The 22,070-nt window shown below is 39.2% G+C and overlaps 2 protein-coding genes across 2 annotated transcripts; both read right to left on the bottom strand.

The window, feature by feature from the left end:
* Window positions 1–752: 752 nt before the first annotated feature.
* LOC5567233 (cuticle protein) lies at window positions 753–1,989 on the bottom strand. Its single transcript, XM_001651613.2, has 2 exons — window positions 1,901–1,989; window positions 753–1,623 (listed from the first exon to the last, which is right to left on the bottom strand). Exons 1-2 carry the CDS (start codon window positions 1,910–1,912, stop codon window positions 889–891), a joined length of 747 nt encoding a protein of 248 aa, XP_001651663.2. The 5' UTR covers window positions 1,913–1,989; the 3' UTR covers window positions 753–888.
* Window positions 1,990–11,304: 9,315 nt separating this feature from the next.
* Window positions 11,305–12,325, bottom strand: LOC5567234 (larval/pupal cuticle protein H1C). Its single transcript, XM_001651614.2, has 2 exons — window positions 12,171–12,325; window positions 11,305–12,074 (listed from the first exon to the last, which is right to left on the bottom strand). The coding sequence occupies exons 1-2, from the start codon at window positions 12,180–12,182 to the stop codon at window positions 11,454–11,456; spliced, it is 633 nt and encodes a 210-aa protein (XP_001651664.1). The 5' UTR covers window positions 12,183–12,325; the 3' UTR covers window positions 11,305–11,453.
* Between the last annotated feature and the right edge of the window lie 9,745 nt (window positions 12,326–22,070).

Here is a 22,070-nt window from a genome sequence, read left to right as displayed (position 1 = left end):
CCTTTTTGCGTGTCTCAAGCTTCATATGATGTGTCTCAACTAAATTAAGGGTTCCTGAATCTGATGCCGTTCTTAGAAATGTTACTGAACGTTACAACTTTGAGCTACAGATCGTCAAAGTTGTATAAAACACTGGTTTTATTGATGTTCACATGAAAGTTAAACTATGATTTATCGAACTTTTTAGAAATCCATTCTACCAAACATGCAAAAAAGGACTTAAACTTTCATGTGAGATATAATTTGGTTTGAACTGCTCGATCAAATTTATATAATATCGATTTTTTCAACATGGCACTTTTATATGGCATGTAATCGATCAATGCACAGTAACAGGTAGTGCAGTCTCCTCAACGGCTTTCAAATAACACGTGAACAATTCCTTCCTTTTCCCAAACTGACCTGCATTCAAACGCAGCCTGTGCCGTTATTGTTCGTTATAATGATAAGAGCACCAGTACTGACACATTGAGGATTCTACGAATCCCGAATAGAATAGTGTATGTTGGTTTTCTGAGTAGCCAACAGCTGTTCTTGCGCAATAGCGGACTAGCAACTGCAGACGGTCAATCATACTCATGCTCTATGGGTAGTTCCCGTCGAACATACACCACTCTAGCGCCTCCTTATCATTACTTAACCTGGTGGTGCCTACCATGATACATCACATCCGAAGAAGCTATTTCGAAATAATATGAATGATGATTAGTTGCTGGAGTTGATAGGATTCATGATAATATAAAATGTAGTTATTTCATTGGCATTGATTCTTAATTTATTCAACAAAATCGTTCAACATTTCGGCGTTTCATGGTTATGTACATATCGATCACGTTGTCTTTTTTTCTACCTGAGTATTGCCAGGATGAGAAATGTCTTCTCATCAGTTTACCAACCGTAGTGGGCGCTAGCATCCTGATAGCTTACATGGGAAACAGTGGATTCTGGGGCAGCATGAGCGTACACGGGCTGGGCGGCAACGGTCTTCAGGTAGGCTGGCTGCTGAACAATGGTCTTGCTGTAGACAGGCTCGGAGACAACGGTCTTGGCGTAGACTGGAGCTGGAGCATAGGCCTTAGCATAGACTGGTTCAGAGATGAGGGTCTTGGAGTACACTGGCTCAGATACGTAGGTCTTGGCAACTGGAGCACTGTAGGCAACGTTCTTGACGACAGCTGGGGCAGCGTTGGTGGCTGGGGCATGGTAAGCCAGAGTCTTAGCGTAAGTTGGTTCAGCAACAACGGTCTTGGTGTAAGCTGGCTCGGCAACGATGGTCTTGGTGTAGGCTGGCTCATGGACATATTGGGGCTGGCTGTAGGCAACGGTCTTGGTGGCAACTGGAGCGGCGTAGTGCACAGCTGGTTGAGCATAGGTCAACGTCTTGGTGACTGGAGCAGCATAGTGCACGGCGGGTTCAGCATAAACAGTCTTGGCAACTGGAGCGGCGTAGTGGACAGCCGGTTCAGCGTAGGTTACAGTCTTGGCAACCTTTGCTGGGTGGTGCTCACGAGTGATGGAGCTGTAACTAACAGCAGGGGCTGGCGAATAGTGAGCCGCATGGTGGTGATCAGCTTCCAGATAGCCAGCGCTGGCACAAGCCAGAGTGGCGAACAGTACAACCATCTGTTGGGCGAAAAATTTGACGATTTCAATATTACAAATTTGTTGTTTTTCATTAACATCACTTCAATAGAACACGAATGATTTTTAATTTTTTAAAGAATTAAAATATTCGATCGAATTTGAATCACACTGGTAACTAGTAATACTGATATTCGGACACTTCAAATTTATCACAATCATTTGTGCACAAGTGCCTTGATGTATAACAGTCCAGTTCATGATTAATTTTTCGCTAACACTTATAATTTCACAATCACTTAATCCACTTGAACCTCACCTTAAACGCCATAATGTTGATGCGTATTTGCACGGGGCAGATGAAACGATTTAGTCGATCTAAAGGTAACTGAAGCAATGATACAATTCTACTGGCCGCGTCCGTTATTTATATTGAAAAACCAAACACTTTGGATGATCTCTCTCTGGATTTAGTTCGGCACTGATCAACTGATTTCGAGCGTTGGATTTGATGACGAGACTCGCGAAACGAGAAGAAGAGAGGCTGACCTTCCCTACCGGTAAGCCGACGACGACCCGGCTAAGCCTGAGCGCTAAGGAGTGGAAAAATGAAGGAAAAAACTATCACACAAAGTTAGTGAGTAGTAAATCGCATAAAATCCCGAGGCGGTGATTCGGAACCGACACCGGACGACAAGATTGAGTCGATTGATGGTAAGATATGGTGCGGGTTTCTACGCACACTAAAGACTTTTCGCAAGGGTTGATTCACCTCTTCAACACATTCAGCAAGTTCCGAGCCTACCAAAAATAAACAAAGAATGTAAAGGAATACATTCATCATCAAGGTGAAAAAGGAAACGTTGCAGAGGAAAATTTTCAAGTTGACTATTTTCGAGGTTTTGTTCTATTCGTTTAAAATTTCCAAAAACATTCATCGTCATGCGACAGTGGTAATGTCCATCTAACAATCGGATTTCTGCATAGTATTTTTCAATATGTTTTTGATTCCGGTAGAAATTGTATTATTGGCATTTCAAATTTCAGACAGAAATTAAACACTGTTCTGTTCTAAAAAGTATGAAAATTGACCCATTCTCACCCCATTGCCATTGAACCAAAGAAACTGGAATTTGTTCGCATTAGTTAAGGTGAAGATGAATCATAGCCGAACACAAGCTTGAGTTTTAAACTTAACCGATTGGTCACCACCAGCTAGGGATCAATCGATTAAGTTTACAGCTTAAAAGGATGTTTTCATCACTATAAAAGTAGAATTGTTCTTTATTCAAGTTAGATACAACTTACCAATAACAATGATCTTTGTTGGACGTTACACATTTATATAAAATTTTGAAATAGTGTTAGTCCTTCTAAAAGTGTAAAGCACTATGACACCCTAAAATGGACAGTTTTTAAAAAAGGTTATTTTTGAACTCTTTTCGATTATTTCTCAAAACAAACTACTTGTCTATTCTGTTGATGGTAGCTTTAGACTCGTGACTCATGACCCATCCCATTGTCATCACCATTGAGAGCAACTCAATAAAACCCAACGAATACCTTTAGAGCGACTTTAAAAAAAAATCCATACAACATTGCGTCTATTTTATCAAAACGCCTCCAATTTTCAAAAATTAGGGGTTTAAAAAAAGTAAGATCAAAAGCATAAATTATAATTCATTTATTTTAGATATGTTTCTGTTTGGTATAATTTTATTTAAGAGATATAAGCTATCCCTCAACTAATATATTATAGATATTATATTCATGATGCAGTAAAACATCATTAGGAAACTTTTAATTTCTTAGAATTGTGATATTTCTGGCGAACAAATGTATTGTAAAATAAAAGCTTCGCTTGGTTCCTTGTGCATAGAGCAAAAAAGAGCGGTCAAGTCTCTCCAAATTATAATAAATAATATTTACTAGAAAATTTTTGAGAATCTTACATTTTCAAACAGGAGTATTGATTTTGAGGCTTGAATGATATAAAAACATATTTATACTACATTTTTACAGACACGGACACCATCTTCAGCCATTTAGCTGCACAGACTGTAACTAAACACTAGCCAACAAGCATGATCCAGTAGCACATGCTGAATTTGATAGCCGTTATTCAAGTACATTCGTTCAAAAAGAAATCAAGTGTCATCTAACGTTTCCACTGCTTCATAAGACATGTAATGATAAGCAAAATTTTGAGTACTTCATATGCAATTAAGAACCATTTCGTTGAAAATGATCTTGCAAAGCATGTTTACTTGAGAGCCTGTATGAAAATCCTGTCAAATTATTATTTTCCTACAGAGCTATTATATTCGAACCTATCTCTTGATTTTAATGGCAACGTAGTTTTTCATGAAGTTATAAGCGAAATACATTATTGAACCATCGTTTCAATTCGAAGTTGCGGTCTTCTTCATGGGGGATATTAATGTTGTACGGTACTGGATCTTTTCAGATTCATAGTTTCCAATTCTGATCGATGAAAAAATGAATATAATAGCCTTTTGCAGAGGAAAAACAAATCTCAATACATTTTTGTCATGCATGAACGATTTAGAGCATAAATTGAAGTTTTCAGGTTGATGCGGAGGTAGAAGTGAAAATATAACGTTAGCGTTAGCGTTATCGTAGTTACGGTATACTTCGTAGATTGGGTACTAGCAACATTCATGTTTCTTTTTAATAATCTTATCCTGACTACTTTCAGAAACAAGGCAGGGGAGTATAACTTGTTCAAATCATAAACAAGAATACTAAAAGCATGAATATCACTATTCCCGGCCACGCCCATCTTTACCGTAACTTGGGATAGGGGAAGGAAATGTTGATGTAGTACTTATTTAATGAGAGGCCACCGACTCAAAAAAAATCTAAAAAAAAAATCTCCGGCGTTTTTGTACACGTGCGAAACCGTGAGCAAAATCTATCGGACGACGCAAAACCGAACTGTCCTGCTTGGGCTTCACGAAGCACTACCCAGCAATACGCTCCAAAACATGAAAAAAATCTCCAGCGACGAAAACACGCGCGAAACCGTGAGCTAAATCTATTGGACGACGCAAAACCGAACTGTCCTGCTTGGGCTTCACGAAGCACTACCCAGCAAGACGCTCTGAAAGAAAAAAAAAGCTTGGGCTTCACGAAGCACTACCCAGCAAGACGCTCCGAAACAGGAAAAAAAATCTCCGGCGACACGCGCGAAACCGTGAACAAAATCTATCAGACGACGCAAAACCGAACTGTCCTGCTTGGGCTTCACGAAGCACTACCCAGTAAAACGCTCCGAAACAAGAAAAAAATCTCCGGTGACGAAAACACGTGCAAAACCGTGAGCAAAATCTATCGGACGACGCAAAACCGAACTGTCCTGCTTGGGCTTCACGAAGCACAACCCAACAAGACGCTCCGAAACAGGAAAAAAAAATCTTCGGCGACACGCACGAAACCGTGAGCAAAATCTATCAGACGACGCAAAACCGAACTGTCCTGCTTGGGCTTCACGAAGCACTACCCAGCAAGACTCTCCAAAACAGAAAAAAAAAAAATCTCCAGCGACGCAAACACGCGCGAAATCGTGAGCAAAATCTATCGGACGACGCAAAACCGAACTGTCCTGGTTGGGCTTCACGAAGCACTACCCAGCAAGACGCTCCGAAACAGGAAAAAAAAATCTCCGGCAACGAAAACACGCGCGAAACCGTGAGCAAAACCTATCTGACGACGCAAAATCGAACAGTCCTCGATGCGGAGGTCGAAGTGAAAATATCAACAAAAACTAAGACTTTGAAAACCACGTTTGAAAATTAGAACTGGGCTTGAGGTTTTTTAGTGAGGTCAAAATCGTTATGATATGATGTGATATCTGATAACTTTAGATTTTTTTCAATGGGATACAATTGTTTATGAATATATTTTCGCAAATGTAATGATTTATATATATATATATATATATATATATATATATATATATATATATATATATATATATATATATATATATATATATATATATATATATATATATATATATATATATATATATATATATATATATATATATATATATATATATTATATATATATATATATATATATATATTTATATATATATATATATATATATATATATATATATATATATATATATATATATACGATAAAAATATGTGAATATTTCGCTATCTGAGTCTAAATCGTTTACAGAAAACATCCCTATTTTTGATATTGTGCGATAAATCTATACAAATTCATCCTTCTTCTTGTATTGCTCGCCTGCCTACAAAATGGAGTGTTATTTTCCAATTAGTTTTTTTTTTCTACACATACTCTAATAATAGCATAGAATAGCATAGACTGACTGTTCATGTCAATGGTTGCAACTCCGTGATTGATCCGAACTGGTAAGAATTGTACTCCGATCAAAATAAATAAATGATGGGATTTTTCACATATTCTCGAAGTGCAGTTTTAGCATCTCTCATATTATTGATCAATAACGGCGCCGGCCGAGTCCTTAAGTCAGTTAGGAAGATGATGGAACTTTATTGTGTAATGATTGTTGCTTGTAGGCACCGAGAATACCTCTGGAGATCCACAATCATCACGGGGAAGGTGTGATTAGTTAGGGAGGAAAAAGATCTATGAGTCACATTTGGTCAGTGATGCGATCCATGTATAAGGAGGGAAAATACGACTCTTACTTAAAACTAGGTTTGCATTTTTGTATCGTGGTAAAAATATATGAAAAGAAATTATAAAAAAATCGACATTCATAATATCGAACTATTCAAAGGTTATTTTTAGCAATGACGAAAACAGAAAGGTTTGTGTATTTTAAAAATGTATGAAACATAAATAAGGGTATTGTCGACACATGTAATGACGAACCATTAAAAGTATGTTTGAAATTAAAAAAAAAAAATAAACGCTGCAACGAAAAAATATTTTATATCGACATTCATAATGTCGAACTATTCAAAGGTTATTTTAGCAATGGCGAAAACAGGAAAGTATATAAAAATTCAATTAAAAACGAACAAGTCGACAATTAAAAACGAAGTAGTGACGAAACATTCAAAGCTTGTTTGAAGATAACATAAAAGTAGCTTTGTAATGATAAAGGAATTATCATAAGCGTGAAACGATCTTTTCTTTGTACACATACTCTAATAATACCTCCAAAGTAAAAGTGTAGGATAATTTTTTTATCATCATTCTGAGTAATTCAACCTAAGATTATCGGCAAATTGCTGCAGGAATCATTCCTGGATTTTTTTAAGTATTCGAACAGGAGTTTACTAGGCTCATCGCCAAATATTGCATCGTCTTAGGCAGAGATTTCCCAAGACTTTGCGAATGTAAATCTTCTAAGTTATTTATTTTTGGGATACAATCGTAGAAATATACCCAGAAAAACCTTTTCAGCTTGAAGGAGCTTACAGAGTTCCTCCCATGGTTGTAATTTCTCCTGTAATGTATCGAGCATTCTAAAAAAAATCTGATAACGATTCGTTGAAACACGATTGCCTTCCAAGTAGCGAATCCAACCCGTAAATTGGTTCAACTGACAGCTGCTGAAAATATTCCAGACTCACGCACCTGAAGAGCAAATCGTCACAAAATGCATATATGCATGTACATTTGTTTTATTTATGGAGACTTAAATAAATAGGCCTATTCACAAGACGTTCCAAATCAGCTGATCGGAAAGCTCATTGAAAGTTCTTCTATGGAAATGTCGGCCTCGTATATGCACCGATCCTTCACCGATGTAAACAAACGCATAGAGGGACCTGTCACATGAAAAGGCCGATGGTGCTCAGACGTCAAAGTCAGTTTGACAACTACCGTTTTGATTCATATTACGGACACTTAAGGCCTTAGTGAAGTATAACTCAGCATAGAGCATACAAAATAAATCATTCTGTATGATTTCTCAGCGCTATCGAGCGTCGGAAACCCTTAACTTCCTAATGGTGGGTAAAGAATACGCTTCTGCAACTTCAATTATTTTAAATAAATCTAAATGTGTGGCCTTTTCATGATTCTTTTTCCGGACGCTTCCTCACTTTGGCCTCATATTCCGGACACTTTGATTCGAATTCCGGACAGCTCATGGAAATCATTATTAGAAAAGTCAAACCATCAGGATAAGCCGTCAAGCCGCTAAAGAGACGTCTAAGGCAGTCAGATACTATCAGTTTGCATAGATTTCTATGGAAAAAGCTTATTAAAACAAGCCTTGAAAGTGAGAACTTTTGCACAGCAAAAATTGAAACATTTCATCTGAAATGTTTCCCATACAAACTAGAGTGTCCGGAATTTGAAGCTGTCCGTAATATGATTCAAAACGGTATTTACTCTTGACATTCGAGTGCTTTATAGTTGGATTTTATTCCAACCAGCGAATATCCAACCATCGAGTCATTCCATGTAGTGGGGGTCATGCACAAATTACGTCACGTTTCAAGACGGGGGGGGGCAAAATGGACAAAAGGCCGAATGGAAAAAAGGTCGAATGGACAAAAGGTCGAATGTTTTCGTATGGACGAAAGGTCCAGATTGCACCGTTGAAAAGATTATCGTACACTCAGTTGCTAACATTTTAACCACAAATTTCTCCCTTCTCATCTGAAGTTTTTCCTTCTTTTAAATGGTAGCTGTTCTTTGGAACTACCATTTGAAGCTATAATTTGTATTTAGGCTAGCATTCTTCGAACAAAAGATTCATTTTCTGAACGTTGGTTTTTATTATCATAATAATAAAGCATAGAGTAATTATTAATAGCTTTTTATTTGATACATTTTCAATAAGGATTTGTCCTTCTTTTAAACATTGGCTGTTCTTTTGGGGTTATACATTAAAGTGATTTTTTACTGTTGTAGACACTTGTATTATTCCTTCTTTAAAACATCGGCTGTTATTCATAGATTTCACATTTGCATCTAGCCTGTTTTTTTTTCAATTGAAATGTTGCCTTCATATAAATATTGGCTGTTCTTTATTCTTTAGTGTTTATGGGCATTTCAATTCTTTTTTTTTTCCAAAGGATTTTCCTTCTTTTAAAGTTTTGCTGTTTTTAGGGCTATGCATTAGAGTTTTATCTGACTTGGTTTCGACTGATTTCAATTAGCATCAGGGACTAATTATCCTCCTTTGCTTGAATAACGTCTCAACTAGGATTTGGTCTGCTTCTAAGCTACTCAAGCATTTGCTGAGAGTTTTTCCAATCATTTGATCATTTTTGCATTTGTGCATCATGCTTTTCATTAGGAGATGATCTGCAACCCGAACTGTGAGAAGATAATTCAAGGAATGCGGGTGTTATATCGCACCACTGCACAATGGTCGGGCTCCATATAAAGGGGCGGCCAAAACTACCAAAAACTTTTTTAAGATTTTTATGATTTTTTAAATTTTTAAATATACCTCATGTGTTATGTTATTATGATCCTTAATTGAAATTGAACTAAAATTTAAATTTCTATGACTTTTATGACGGCAAATCGGCTGAAGTCAAAAAATTGAAAAATTTAACAATAAAATAAAGCACGAAATTTATAATTTAGGAATACAATATTTCCCCAAAGTTACCCACTATCTGAAAGCTTATGGTTCAATATCGAGCATGAGGATGGAAAAAAATATTTGATTGAAGTTTCAATACTATTCAAAATTACACTTCAGTAATGTTGATGATTTTGAACATGAAAAACAACTCTTGTCGCGTCATGTCGCCGCCATTTCGAATATTGCACATCAAAAAGCATCCTTAGATCTTACAAAAAACCTTTGAAATTTTTGCAGAAATTTGCTGATTTGCAAGTTAGAGCTATTTGAATAACTCAATATTTTACATATATTTTGACGATATTTTTCATACAAAGTTTATTTAAAATATATTTAACCACTATTTATACACATTTTGATCAAACTCGATCAAATACTACGACCATAATATGCGATTAAAGGTTAGTTTTCAGATACTCCAAAGGTCCCTTACCATTAATGTGAGTAAATGGTGTATTGTCAGAATTTGTTCGGATGTCCTGGGTCCTACAAGATCTCTATCGAATATAGGCCTTAGGATCTACAAGTGTAACCAATTATCAATAGATGATTTTTTGACATGGCTCAGGCCCGTATCTATTCATAGCAGTAAAATGAGTAATGTTATAATTTATAGCGATGTCCTAGGTCTTCATAGGACTTTATCGAATATAGGCCAATCAAAGCAGCAAATTGCTCTGAATTTCATTGCATATGCATAAGATCTAAAAAAACATTTATTTATTCTCAACAATTTTCCCAAACCGCACGTCGTTAGATTAGATTTCAAAATGGCGTCGTACATCGATTTTCGTCATTAACTCGTTGTGCTCGTTCCAATAATACCAATACTGCAACGATTTCCCCGTAACAGAGATCGCCATATTTGATTCCAAAATAACGTCTGACATTGATTTTCATCATTCCCTCGTCATACCCGTTCCTAAAATACCCATATTGCAAGGTTTTCCAACGATTTCACAAACCAGAGATCGCCATCTTGTCATGCCCGTTCCGAAAATACCCATATTGCATGGTTTTATTACGGTTTTCCCCAACCGGAGGTCAATCCATTACATTATTTCCTAAACTCAATTCACGCATTGCGTAAAAAAGTGGCGTAAATTGAGTTTACTTCGTAAAATAAAGTGACTTAAATTGAGGATGCGTAAAAAAAGACTTTGCCACTCTGCTAACTGTGAAAGAAAAAAGATGTAATTATTTATTTGAAATTGAATTTTAAAAAACGATTTAAATTCTTCTCAATTAGTTTTTACCAGACTTGGAAAATTTAACACACGAGCGATAATGTTATTCCATTTATCCGCCTGCCGCATAACATTTATTTTTCGTTGAAGATAAGGAGCCACAAAACAAAAAAGACATACACGCACCAACCACTGTTTGGCACCGATCACTGTGTGTCACCACTTGTAACATTTGCTAACTATCATAGGCCGTTCAATTTTCATACAAAATCTACTTTTTCTATGCTTTACATTCGTTCTAGGTTAGTCACTTTTCCTGGCGTATTCTGATCAAGAAACAGAGGCGAATATTTTTCATTTTCTGTACTACGTTTGCAACCAAAGGCAACCAAGGATGACCCAATAAATTATAAGTTAATTGATTGAAGTTGCGATACTAGAAAATATGAAAGTTATTACCAATTTTATGCAAAATATAACTCACCGGAATGGTTTGACACCGTTGTAGTCTGTAAGAGTTGCTGCTCTTGAAGGCTCTCTCGTCACTTATTAAACGAGTGAGTGAATATCAGCTTTCATAGGGCTCACGACCTGCAATGTGCCACGAAGTGTTATGGGTCACGAACTGTTACACTCTCTGAATATGGTTCGATCGGCTCATTCGGATCAAATTCCTGGTTTTTACCTAAACGTCGATTTGAAGAAGTAATCGAGATATCTCTTAAGGCGCCTTCCAAAAATTACGCAATCCTTGAAGGGGGTAAGCTTCAATGTTATGACTCAAACAAAATTTTGAAAAGCGTTACGAAGAGAGAGGGGCAAAAATTTCGATTTTTAGCGGTACGTAATGAATGGATGCTGCCTCATAACGACTCTGCTTCAATATATGACACTGGTTTTAACGAAAAATGCAACATTATTTCATCCATCATCCCCAAATTAAAACAACTTAACTTTGATTGTATCCAATTTATTAAAAACACACTCCAAGATGACGTCCGGAGCGTGCTGTCAAAACATAACAACAACGGTTGGTTTTAATAAATATAGACACAACGACGATTGATCATTGTATCATTTGTGGTTTCCGTAGGCAGTGCAATTTACCAGCCATAATGGGCATGAGTTCCGTCGTAGCTGACATGGGCGACCTCCACAGCTGGCGAGTAGGTCAGGGTCTTGGTGGCGTGGGCGGCAACAACTGGGGCAGCATGGGCATAGGTGGCCACAGCTGGGGCAGCATGAGCGTAGGTCTGGTAAGCTGGGGCAGCATAGCTCACTTGCTTAGCGACGGCAACTGGGGCAGCATAAGTGGCCACAGCTGGAGCGGCATGGGCATAGGTGGCAACAGCTGGCGCAGCATAGGAGGTGTGGACAGCTGGGGCGGCGTAGGAAGCATAGGCCAACTTGGGGGCTTCGTTGGTGATGCGGGTGTCAGACTTGCGGACACTGGAGAAAGCGGTATCGATGGCCTTGGATTGATGGGAGATGGTGGCATCATGTCCACGGATGGTGCTCTCATGGGTGGCTCCAACGGCTGGGCTCGAGTAGGCAACAGTCTTGGCAACTGGAGCGGCATAGGCCAGAGGAGTGGCGTGCGACAGGCTGCTGTAGCTCACCGAGGAGGCTGGCGAGTAGTGGGCCACTGGAGCGGCGTACGACACTGCTGGGGCTTCCAGGTATCCAGCGCTGGCGACGGCCAGAGAAGCAAGGAAGACGACAAACTACAAAACAGAGAACGGATGCACAATGTTAGGTCACTTTTTCCACGGCACTTGAAATTGTTTAAGGACACTTTTCAAACTGGGTTTCAATTTTACCTTGAATGCCATTATGCTGGTTTGGAGTTGGTGGTTGGTGCGTTGCTGCTGAAGTCACTGTGATCAATGATACCTTACTCTGGACAGGACTCCAATTTATAGTGAAACTTAATCGCACGGGATAAAACGGACAATGCGAAATGAAGGAAAACAAAAAATAGTCTGCGAAACAGTATGAGACACACGCCCAAGCTAGTCGCGTATAGTCTTAAGGGAGGAGACGAGAATATGCAATACATACTATAACCTATAAACTTGTCTTTACACAGTACATACATAATACAACGCAGAGCACAAGGAGATAAAAGTGCTCCTTCCAAAATTAAATAAAGCGAAAAAATCCACATCCAATCCGAGCATCATGCCCCGCAAACGATATTATAGACAACTCCCTGCAGAAGCGTGTGAAAGTAGACCGTCAACTCTCGGTGCGGAACCGCTTCTCAGGATGCAGAACTTGTTTCGGAAACGGACCAGCGCATTCACTTGCGCCACTCAAGGTCTAGAACCGATTGCCATGATCTTTCGGTTAAAGGTGGTGGATCCGTGCGGAGCAATCCGTGACAAGTTTGTGTCTTTAAGCATGGCAACCGAACGGGCTGTAAACGGTTGATTCGAGTCGCTCTGTTCGTTGAATTACGACTAATTAGTGCGAAACGGGTCGGGACGGAACGGTAGCAGCATGTAGTGACAATTGAGTTTGATTGGTGGATTGACGAAGATGAGGTAAAAACTGCTTTCAATATGCTTGATTTACCTTCGACGGGTTAGTGCTGCTAATGTGGGAACAGTTGTTGGTTTTTGAGTTGAATTGCAATCAAAGACACAATACATGCTTAGTTCTATTTTTTACAAATTTGCATCGCATTTGGTACGAACTTTGTACGAAACATTGAACCAATTTTTGACAAATTCATCTGGTGATTTTAATTTGTTATGTGCACTGATTTATGCATTGAACATGAAATTAATATCCTAATAACCGTGGATATCTTTCTATCATCCTTCGATTTCACACTTGAGCTGTTCAGTTGTAAAGATGTCACAATAATCTAAGTTTGTAGAAGTTCTGGCAGGAGCTCCTACAAAGATTTCTTTGCGAACTCTACCTGAACGTCTTTTTTTTTTCATTAAGGTGAAGATGAATCGAAGCCACACATCATATTTTCATTTGAGCTGAAAACTTAATCGATTGGTTACTAGCTGGTGGTGACCAATCGATTAAGTTTTCAGCCCAATCGGGTGTTCGGTTCCCAACATTTGTGCTCTTGAAAATTTTAGGTATGGGTTCGATTCATCTTCACCTTAATTCCCTCAATAACTCCAAAGAAAACTCTCAACTTTAATGAAGGCGTTTCATGTTGTTGTCGTAAATTAATCTAAATTTTCTTCAATACAGTCACCCCACGCAGTTGAATCACCCACAATTTATGAATCAGCTGACTTCAAAAGACAAAATTATTATCAAATTTGTCACAAAACATCACAGAATTATTTTTACTGATAAGAAACTATGTGTAAAAATAATTCTGTGATGTTTTGTGACAAGTTTGATAATAATTTTGTCTTTTGAAATCAGCTGATTCATAAATTGTGGGTGATTCAACTGCGTGGGGTCACTGTAGTTAATGCAACAATTATTTCATTTACATTTTTTCTCCGTGGTTTTATCTACAGCAAATCACCCAGAAATTGAAGAAAGATAGCTGGAGATATTCCTGCATGATTTCTTGTCTCTCCGAGAATCCGTGGAGAAATTTCTTAGGGATGAAGTAAATTTCTAAATGGATACATTTCTAATTGGATACATTTCGAAATGGATACAACAGTTATGTCCAAAAATATATCTTAAAGCCTATGTCATGAAAAAAATATTACAGTGATTCTTTGGACATCTTTCCAGATGTCCAGGATTTCAAAAAAAAATCTTTACAGAAACTATGGGTGTTACTTCATTAAAAATATTTAAAGGATTTATAAAAATCATTGATATGATTCCACGGAGTAGTTTATCGAGGAATCTTCGGAAAATTTATTAAATAGGCCATGGCATACCTCTTTAGGTTTTGGAACAATACTTCCAAAGAAGAAAACCTCAAGAAATTTGAGGAGGATTGTTCGGATTTTTTAATTGAATTCTAAGAATGTTTGATTGAATGTTAAGAGGAATTACCGGTGGAATACCCGATGTTGCTTTAAAGGGACCAGAATGTATCATCATATCAATGCATATACCAATGATCCTCCTCATACCTAGTCCTTTGACTGGTCTACCAACTTGATTATTGAACATTGCAAGGTCAATAATAACAAGTTCAGATTTCTTAATTTTGAGGTTTTCAATTTGAAGATTTTTTACATATATTTAATCCTCCTAAATTTGTGTGATATAACTTTTTGTCATTTAAATATTTAATTTTCAAAAAAGCCTTATGTTATAAGAATAATGAAATTTATCCAATAACTTTCTCCATTAATTAATAGCCAAAACTTAATTTACATATATTAAGCTCGAACATATATTGTCGACAAAAAGTTAAGTGCCAAATAAAATCTAACTGAATAAAAAGATAAATTCTCGCAGGCTTCTAGAAATGAATTTCATACCTGAAAAAGAATTTAACAAATATTAGACAGATCTAGTAACAGATTAATTGCTTATACAATTTAAGACAGGATTCTTACATGAACTTCATGAAAAGCTTATGCAGAATCCTCACAAAATATTGGGCAAGATTGTCACAAAATCCGTAGTAAAATTTCAGAGAATCCCAAACTCACTAAACCCGGGACATTATCTTAGGAAAGGTTTCCAAACAATTTGAGGGAATTGCTTACATAATTCTGAGCAGGATAAACTTCTTCAGATTCTAGAATGAGTCTATGTGGGGTTCTGACTCCAGCGGAATTCTAAGCACAGTTTTCATAGGATGCTGCGCCGAATTCTGGCAAAATCCGGGACTTAATTCTAAGAAAGCTCTGGGCAGGATGTTCAAATACTACTAGGTGTGAATCCGACTAAAGAAAGCAGGATTTTTATAAAATCATGAACAATATACTTCAGGACAGAATTCAAACCCTAAGCTTGGTTCTGACGAATACCTGAGCTCAGTTTTCACAAATATGTATTATAGATCCCTCCAAAATATTTTTTCATCACTTTCATTTGATTTTACCAAAAAATTTGAAGTTGCTGCACAAAAAATTTGGTCTGTAGCACAATATTGCATCTGAGATTTGGCCCGCTGTTTAAAAAGGTTTTGCAGGCCTGTCGCAAGGAAACAAATAGATTACTAGAAGAACTCCGGATTTATTACTGGTCATCAATCAATTTAACACTTCTAAAAATCTAAAATGTTTCAAACCCATAATTGGAATAATTATCTGTCCTAATTGTGCTTCCTTTCCCCAAATACCCCTTCCCCAAATTACCTTTTTCTCTCAGCTTGGTCGTGCTGAATAACTGCGCGTTTACTACCTGCTACTGCTACCTGAAAAAAAATAAAGTTATTCTGGTGTCCTCCTGAGTCAGCTCAGGTAAAAATTCGATCAACTTCCTTTTCTAAATAGTTTAAGCATACTAAATGGTGTTTAAACACCTCAAAAGTAAAAGAAAATGGATTTTATGTATATTGTAATATCGTGGGGCAACCAATTGCGGTCAAGGTCACTTTATGGGCCTCTGTAAGATCCGGAACATCCGTAAAAGTGGATATATTCTAAAAGTTGTTCTTGAGAGCTAGGATTTTTTTAAAACGAATTGCAGTGATAGGTACAAATTATGATCTCGTATAGCCAATTCTTAATCCTCTGGAAAATCCGGAACTTCCGTAAAGGTGGACATATCTTGAAAGTTAGCGTTAGCGTTAGCGTTAGCGTAGTTACGGTATACTTCGTAGATTGGATACTAGCAACATTCATGTTTCTTTTTAATAATCTCATCCTGACTACTTTCAAGAACAAGGCAGGGGAGTATACCTTGTTCAAATCATAAACAAGAATACTAAAAGCATGAATATCGCTATTCCCGGCCACGCCCATCTTTACCGTAACTTGGGATAGGGGAAGGAAATGTTGATGTAGCACTTACTTAATGAGAGGCCACCGACTCAGCGACACTCTCATAAGTGCTACGGAGTTGGAGGTTGGGGAAGGTATATTGTCAGGATTCGCCTAGAAAGCTGGCGATAGACCATAAATATTTGTTGTTTAAGCGTTTTCAAATTAATCTTTTGAATGCCGGCAATCAAAAGAGAAAACAATAGCTTATTTATAGTATAAATAGTATTTCGCGAAATGCTTGTCGATTGTGCAGTAATATTTTTGCACAATAACCAGTAAAAAGCAAAACCGGATTGCAAAAAAAAAAAAAAAAAAAAAAAAAAAAAAAAAAAAAAAAAAAAAAAAAAAAAAAAAAAAAAAAAAAAAAAAAAAAAAAAAAAAAAGCTGGCGAGACCATAAATATTTGTTGTTTAAGCGTTTTCAAATTAATCTTTTGAATGCCGGCAATCAAAAGAGAAAACAATAGCTTATTTATAGTGTCGATTGTGCAGAAATATTTTTGCTCAATAACCAGTAAAAAGCAAAACCGATCCCTCCAGGGTCATCGGATTGTATAAAATAACCGATTGTTAGTCGCGTAACGCCCGCCCGGACAGAATGCGCAATCTGAACATAATTATCAAACTCCGAAAATAACATTTTCCGTTAAAGAAAGTTCCACGACGCGGACAAAAACGATCCGGAAGGCTCACAAAAGAAAAAGTATCACACTGGAACAAACTGGAACAAAAAAAAAAAAAAAAAAAAATATATATATATATATATATATATATATATATATATATATATATATATATATATATATATATATATATATGTAAATAATAATAATAATAATAATTACAATAATTAACCGCGGCTTTGCACTTTGCGTTTAGCGGCTTTATTCGAACGTAAACCGAAATAATATAGACAATAGACAGACAGACACTTACAGATTTTAGAGGGAGAAACACATTACATACAAATGGTGTTTAGGCACAGTGTAGGAATAGAAATAATTTTTGCTGCAAAGCACAATATTTGTATACTTCTGCTCAGTTTCAGTCTTTGCTTAAACGCCATCCGCGCCTTGCGAAAATGGACCACAATAAGTATTTTCGACATATCTTGAAAGTTGACCTAGAAATCAGTTTTTTTTTTATTCAATGTGAGCTCAGTAATGAGCTTCAAATTAGCATACCATCGTTGCCACGGTATGCTTTCGAATAGCCTTTTCTTGGTCCTCTGGAAGATCAGGAACATCCGTAAAAGTGGACATATCCTAAAAGTTTACATAGAGAGCTGGTTTTTTATTTCAAACGACTTACCATAAGCTTCAGATAAGCATTCCATCGATTCCTCGGTAAGGTCCTCAAATGGCCATTTTTTTGGTCGTTCGGAAGATCCGGAACATCCGTAAGAATGGACAAATCTTGACAGTTGACCAACAAAGCTGTGATTTCTTCCAAGCGGAATTTGCTGATCTTCAGAAGAACCTCGATGTGACCATTCAAAACCAGATGACGGTGGCGACATTGATTCGATTCTGGAACCACGAATCCAATTTTTTAGATGAAATTGCAGGTCTGAAGGTTAATTGTCAAGTTATGCCCATATCTACGGATGTTCCGGATCTTCGACCAATATGTAATCATTCAAGATTATACAGAGGTAACGATGGTATAACCACTCGGCGCTCGTCACTACAAATCATTTGGAAATATCGAATGTGTATTGTGGAAATCTCAACTAATGTACCAGATACTTCGCAGGACCATGCAGTGACTATTAAGAATGGCAATGACATTAATACGATACGAAAACAACGAATGCAAATTGTTTGGAATAAATTGCAGCTCTCTAGCTAAACTTTCAGGAAATGTTTACTTTTCAGGATGTTCCACGCTTGGAGGAAAACGCAACTCTTTGGCGCTAGGTGTGCGGAAAAGACAAGTACCATCATTGAAGCGCTATTCCCCCGGCACGAAATGACGAGCTGGCCGTCCACACCTTACGAAGCTCGAGATGACGACGAAGAAGAAGCCCAGGTAACGAACGATGAGCTGATCGCGGTGGTGAAAGCCTTAAAAACCAGGAAGGCTCCGGGACCAGACGGTGTCCCCAACGTAGCTCTGAAAGTAGCAATCCAAGAAAACCCGGATATGTTCAGGATCGTGCTGCAAAAATGCATCAAGGAGGGTAACATCCCTCACATGTGGAAGCGACATAAGCTGGTGCTGCTGCCTAAACCAGGCAAGCCTCCTGGAGATCCTTCAGCATATAGACCGATATGTCTGCTGGACACAGTTGGCAGAGTGCTGGAGAGAGTAATCCTGAACAGGATTATGAAATACACGGAGGGAGAAAACGGCATGTGCGACATGCAGTTCAGCTTTCGGAAAGGTAGATTCACCGTTGATGCCATCCGAACAGTCGTGGAAGCTATGGACACGACGTGGAAGCAAAAGAGGAGAGGAAATCGGTACTGCGGTGTGGTCACTCTGGACGTAAAAATGCCTTCAACAGTGCCAGTTGGGCTGAGATCGCCGAATAGCTGCACAGATTGAAGGTCCCCGAGTATCTTTGTAAGATTTTGAGGAGCCACTTTCAAAATCGTTCACTGATCTACGAAACAGACGCTGGGAAAAGGTGCACAACAGTCACGGCGGGCGTCCCACAGGGTTCTATTCTTGGCCCAACCCTCTGGACGGAGTGTTGAGGCTGAGCTTCCCCCGGGATATAAAGATTGTCGGCTTCGCGGATGACGTGGTGCTCGTAGTCATCGGCGAATCACTAGAGGAAGTAGAGATACTTGCTACTGAAGCAGTAGACGCCGTGGAAGGATGGATGCGAGGATGCGAAGCTTGTGTTAGCCCATCACAAAACCGAAGTTGTGATGATAAGCAACCGAAAGGCAGTACCAATGTACCTTCGACTCAAAGCGGGAAGTCAGACACCTGGGAGTGATGATCGATGATCGGCTGAGCTTCAACGGCCATGTCGATTATGCATGTGAGAGGGCCGTGAAGGTGATATCAGCTCTATCCCGGATCATGCCCAACAACTCAGCGATCAACAGCAGCAGCAAGAAGTGACTACTGGCGTGCGTGTCGACGTCGATACTCAAATACGCTGGCCCCGTGTGGGTGACAGCACTGCAGACGAAGAGGAACCGCTCCCGGCTGAACAGTACGTTTAGACTAATGGCCATGCGTGTGGCGAGCACGTATCGTACGATATTATCGGAGACAGTCTTTGCGATTGCAGGATTGATCCCTATAAGCCTTCAACTCGAAGAGGACAGCGAGTGCTACAGGGACCGAGGCACGAATCTATGACAAAAGGTCGAAAGACAAAAGGCCGAAAGGACAGAAGGTCGAAAGACAAAAGGTCGAAAGGACAAAAGGTCGAAGAACAAAAAAGAAGGGACAAAAGGTCGAAAATCTTTTTTCAAAGAAGGAAAAATTTCCCACCAAGCAAATCATTTTCGACCTTTTGTCCTTTCGACTTTTTGTCTTTCGACCTTTTGTCCATAAACCGAGAACGGCAGATGTACCTACCGACTAATTCCGTGCAGCTGTCGGTGTGGGTAAACAGAAAACACGGAAGTGAATTTCCACTTGACGCAGTTTTTGTCTGGTCATGGCTGCTTCAAGAAATACCTGAATAGGTTTGGACACGCAAGATCGCCGTTATGCACCGGGTGCAGCGATGTTGACGAAACCCCTGAGCACGTGGTTTTCGAATATCCGCACTTCGAGCATAAGCGAGCCGAGATGACATCCGTCGTCAGCAATGGCGTTATTGAGCACAATATCGTCCAACAAATATGTGCTGACGAAGAGAAATGGGACGCGGTAAACAGGACAATCGTCCGGATGATGTTTCTTTTACAACAAAGATGGCGAGAGGAGCAGCGGTACTCAACACAGCGGACAGCACATGGCTCTGATTCGTTGGGACAGCCAGAATCGTCGGACCGACCTTGGCACTTGACAAGTCAACCTATTGAAGCGGGCATATGAAGGAGACCAACGGGCGCGACCGGAGTAGGCTAGATCCTCCGCCGGGACTGGAACGAGTAGAGCGAGCGTAGCATAGTAATAAGTCGACGAGGTGCCTGCAAACCGGAAGACATCCTCAAACCGGAATAGCAGGACCGACCTCGGCACTTACCGACCAACATTGCGTTGGAGTAGGCTATGTCCTTTCGCCGGGGACTAGACCGAGTAGATCGCGAAACAGCACCGGCAAATGGTCGTTGGGACGCCTGTGAACCGGAAGTTTCATCAGTCCGGAAAGCATCGGTTCGGGAGATCTTCCACCGTCGGGGAAATCTTCGTCGGAGTAGGATAGATCCACCATCGGGGACTATTCTGAGTAGTCCGTAGCGAGTCACCGGCTTAAGTCGTCGGGGCACCAGTGAATCAGAAGCCATCCTCCAACCGGCATCGCTGGATGGACCTCGGCACTTCACCGGTCAGCAGTAATGAAGCGGGAACAAACACGTAACGTTAACGGTTTCCAGAGCTATTCCTACGTCGAGAACTCTCCGCTGGAGTAGGCTAGCTCCACCGTCGGGGACTATGCCGAGTAGCGATCATGACAACCACCAGTTTTGGGTCATTGGGGCGCCAGTGAAGGAGCTCGAGAATCGGCGGTTTAGCAGCAGGCGCAAAAGTTGCGCAGGGCCAGCCCCAAACACGTCGCAGCAGAGCAACGAAGCGTAGCATTCACAGAAGCAGCAGTAGAAACATGGCCCATGGCGCGATGTCAGCAGTACGAAGAGAGCAAGGGAAGTACAGGAGTGCAAGATGCACGTGAGTCACACGCAGAAAGCGAGGAGCAGTGCAGCGGTTAGCACAATAGCCTCCCCCATGAAGTAATGTCAAAAGGCAGTCTGAAGCTGACACTCTGGAGCACGATGGACCAATTCGATATGACTAGCCTCCATATCGAACGTGAAACGCTGGGTTAGTTCGTAAATGCAATTTACCACCTTCTAAAACTGGCGCTCGTTCTGTTACACAGTTGTAGCAAATTGGGCCACTACGACTCAAGAGTGACTTAATAAAATTGGCTTCACATGTTGCATATTGGCTCCACCTCCTGCGCTTTTGCAAATGAGATCATATTGACTAAACGATGGTATTGAAGTCTCTACACTGCGCGTCGTTTGAAAAGAATACCAGCTCTCTAGGTCAATTTTCAGAATATGTCTGTTTCTACGGTTGTTCCGGATCTTCCGGAGGACCGAAAAATGGCCATTCGAGATGATAACGAGCCAACGATGGTATACTGATTTGAAGCTCATCACTACACGTCGTTTGCTCTGTAGGTAAACTTTTAGAATATGTCCACTTGTACGGATGTTACGGATCTTCCAGAGGGCCATAAAGTGAGCTTGACCGCAAACGGCTGCTTCAGGAAATCACAATATTACCCGAGGGTACATAATTTCCGTTTTCCGTTAGTTGAATTGAACGTCCACAGTAACATTTTCAAAAAATAATCGTAACCTGGTCGGATACGGGTTAATTCTTTATGAGTTACAATTCTTAATGAGTTGCAATCGCATTAAGAAAAAGGTATTTAGTCTACCCAGTTTTCCCTACATATAGAATACTATACAATGAATTTACAAATGAAACTCGTCATATCATTATAAAGTTCGTAAAAACTGTAAAGTGAAATTAAAAATAGCTTTGAGCAGTCTTGTATTTATTGTCGTAACAGTCAAAACATCGTCCCTTATAGAATAACGAGTTCGAGACCAATCCAATAAAGATCACATGAGTGTATCAGAAATAAATCTTATTTTTCCGTGCATCAGCAAATGAACTACTTATCAGAGCT

The sequence above is a fragment of the Aedes aegypti genome, chromosome 3 (assembly GCF_002204515.2).
Source record: "Aedes aegypti strain LVP_AGWG chromosome 3, AaegL5.0 Primary Assembly, whole genome shotgun sequence".
Classification (NCBI taxonomy): domain Eukaryota; kingdom Metazoa; phylum Arthropoda; class Insecta; order Diptera; family Culicidae; genus Aedes; species Aedes aegypti.
Note: the sequence above shows the minus strand (reverse complement) of the source record. Positions and strands in the feature narration are given on the sequence as shown.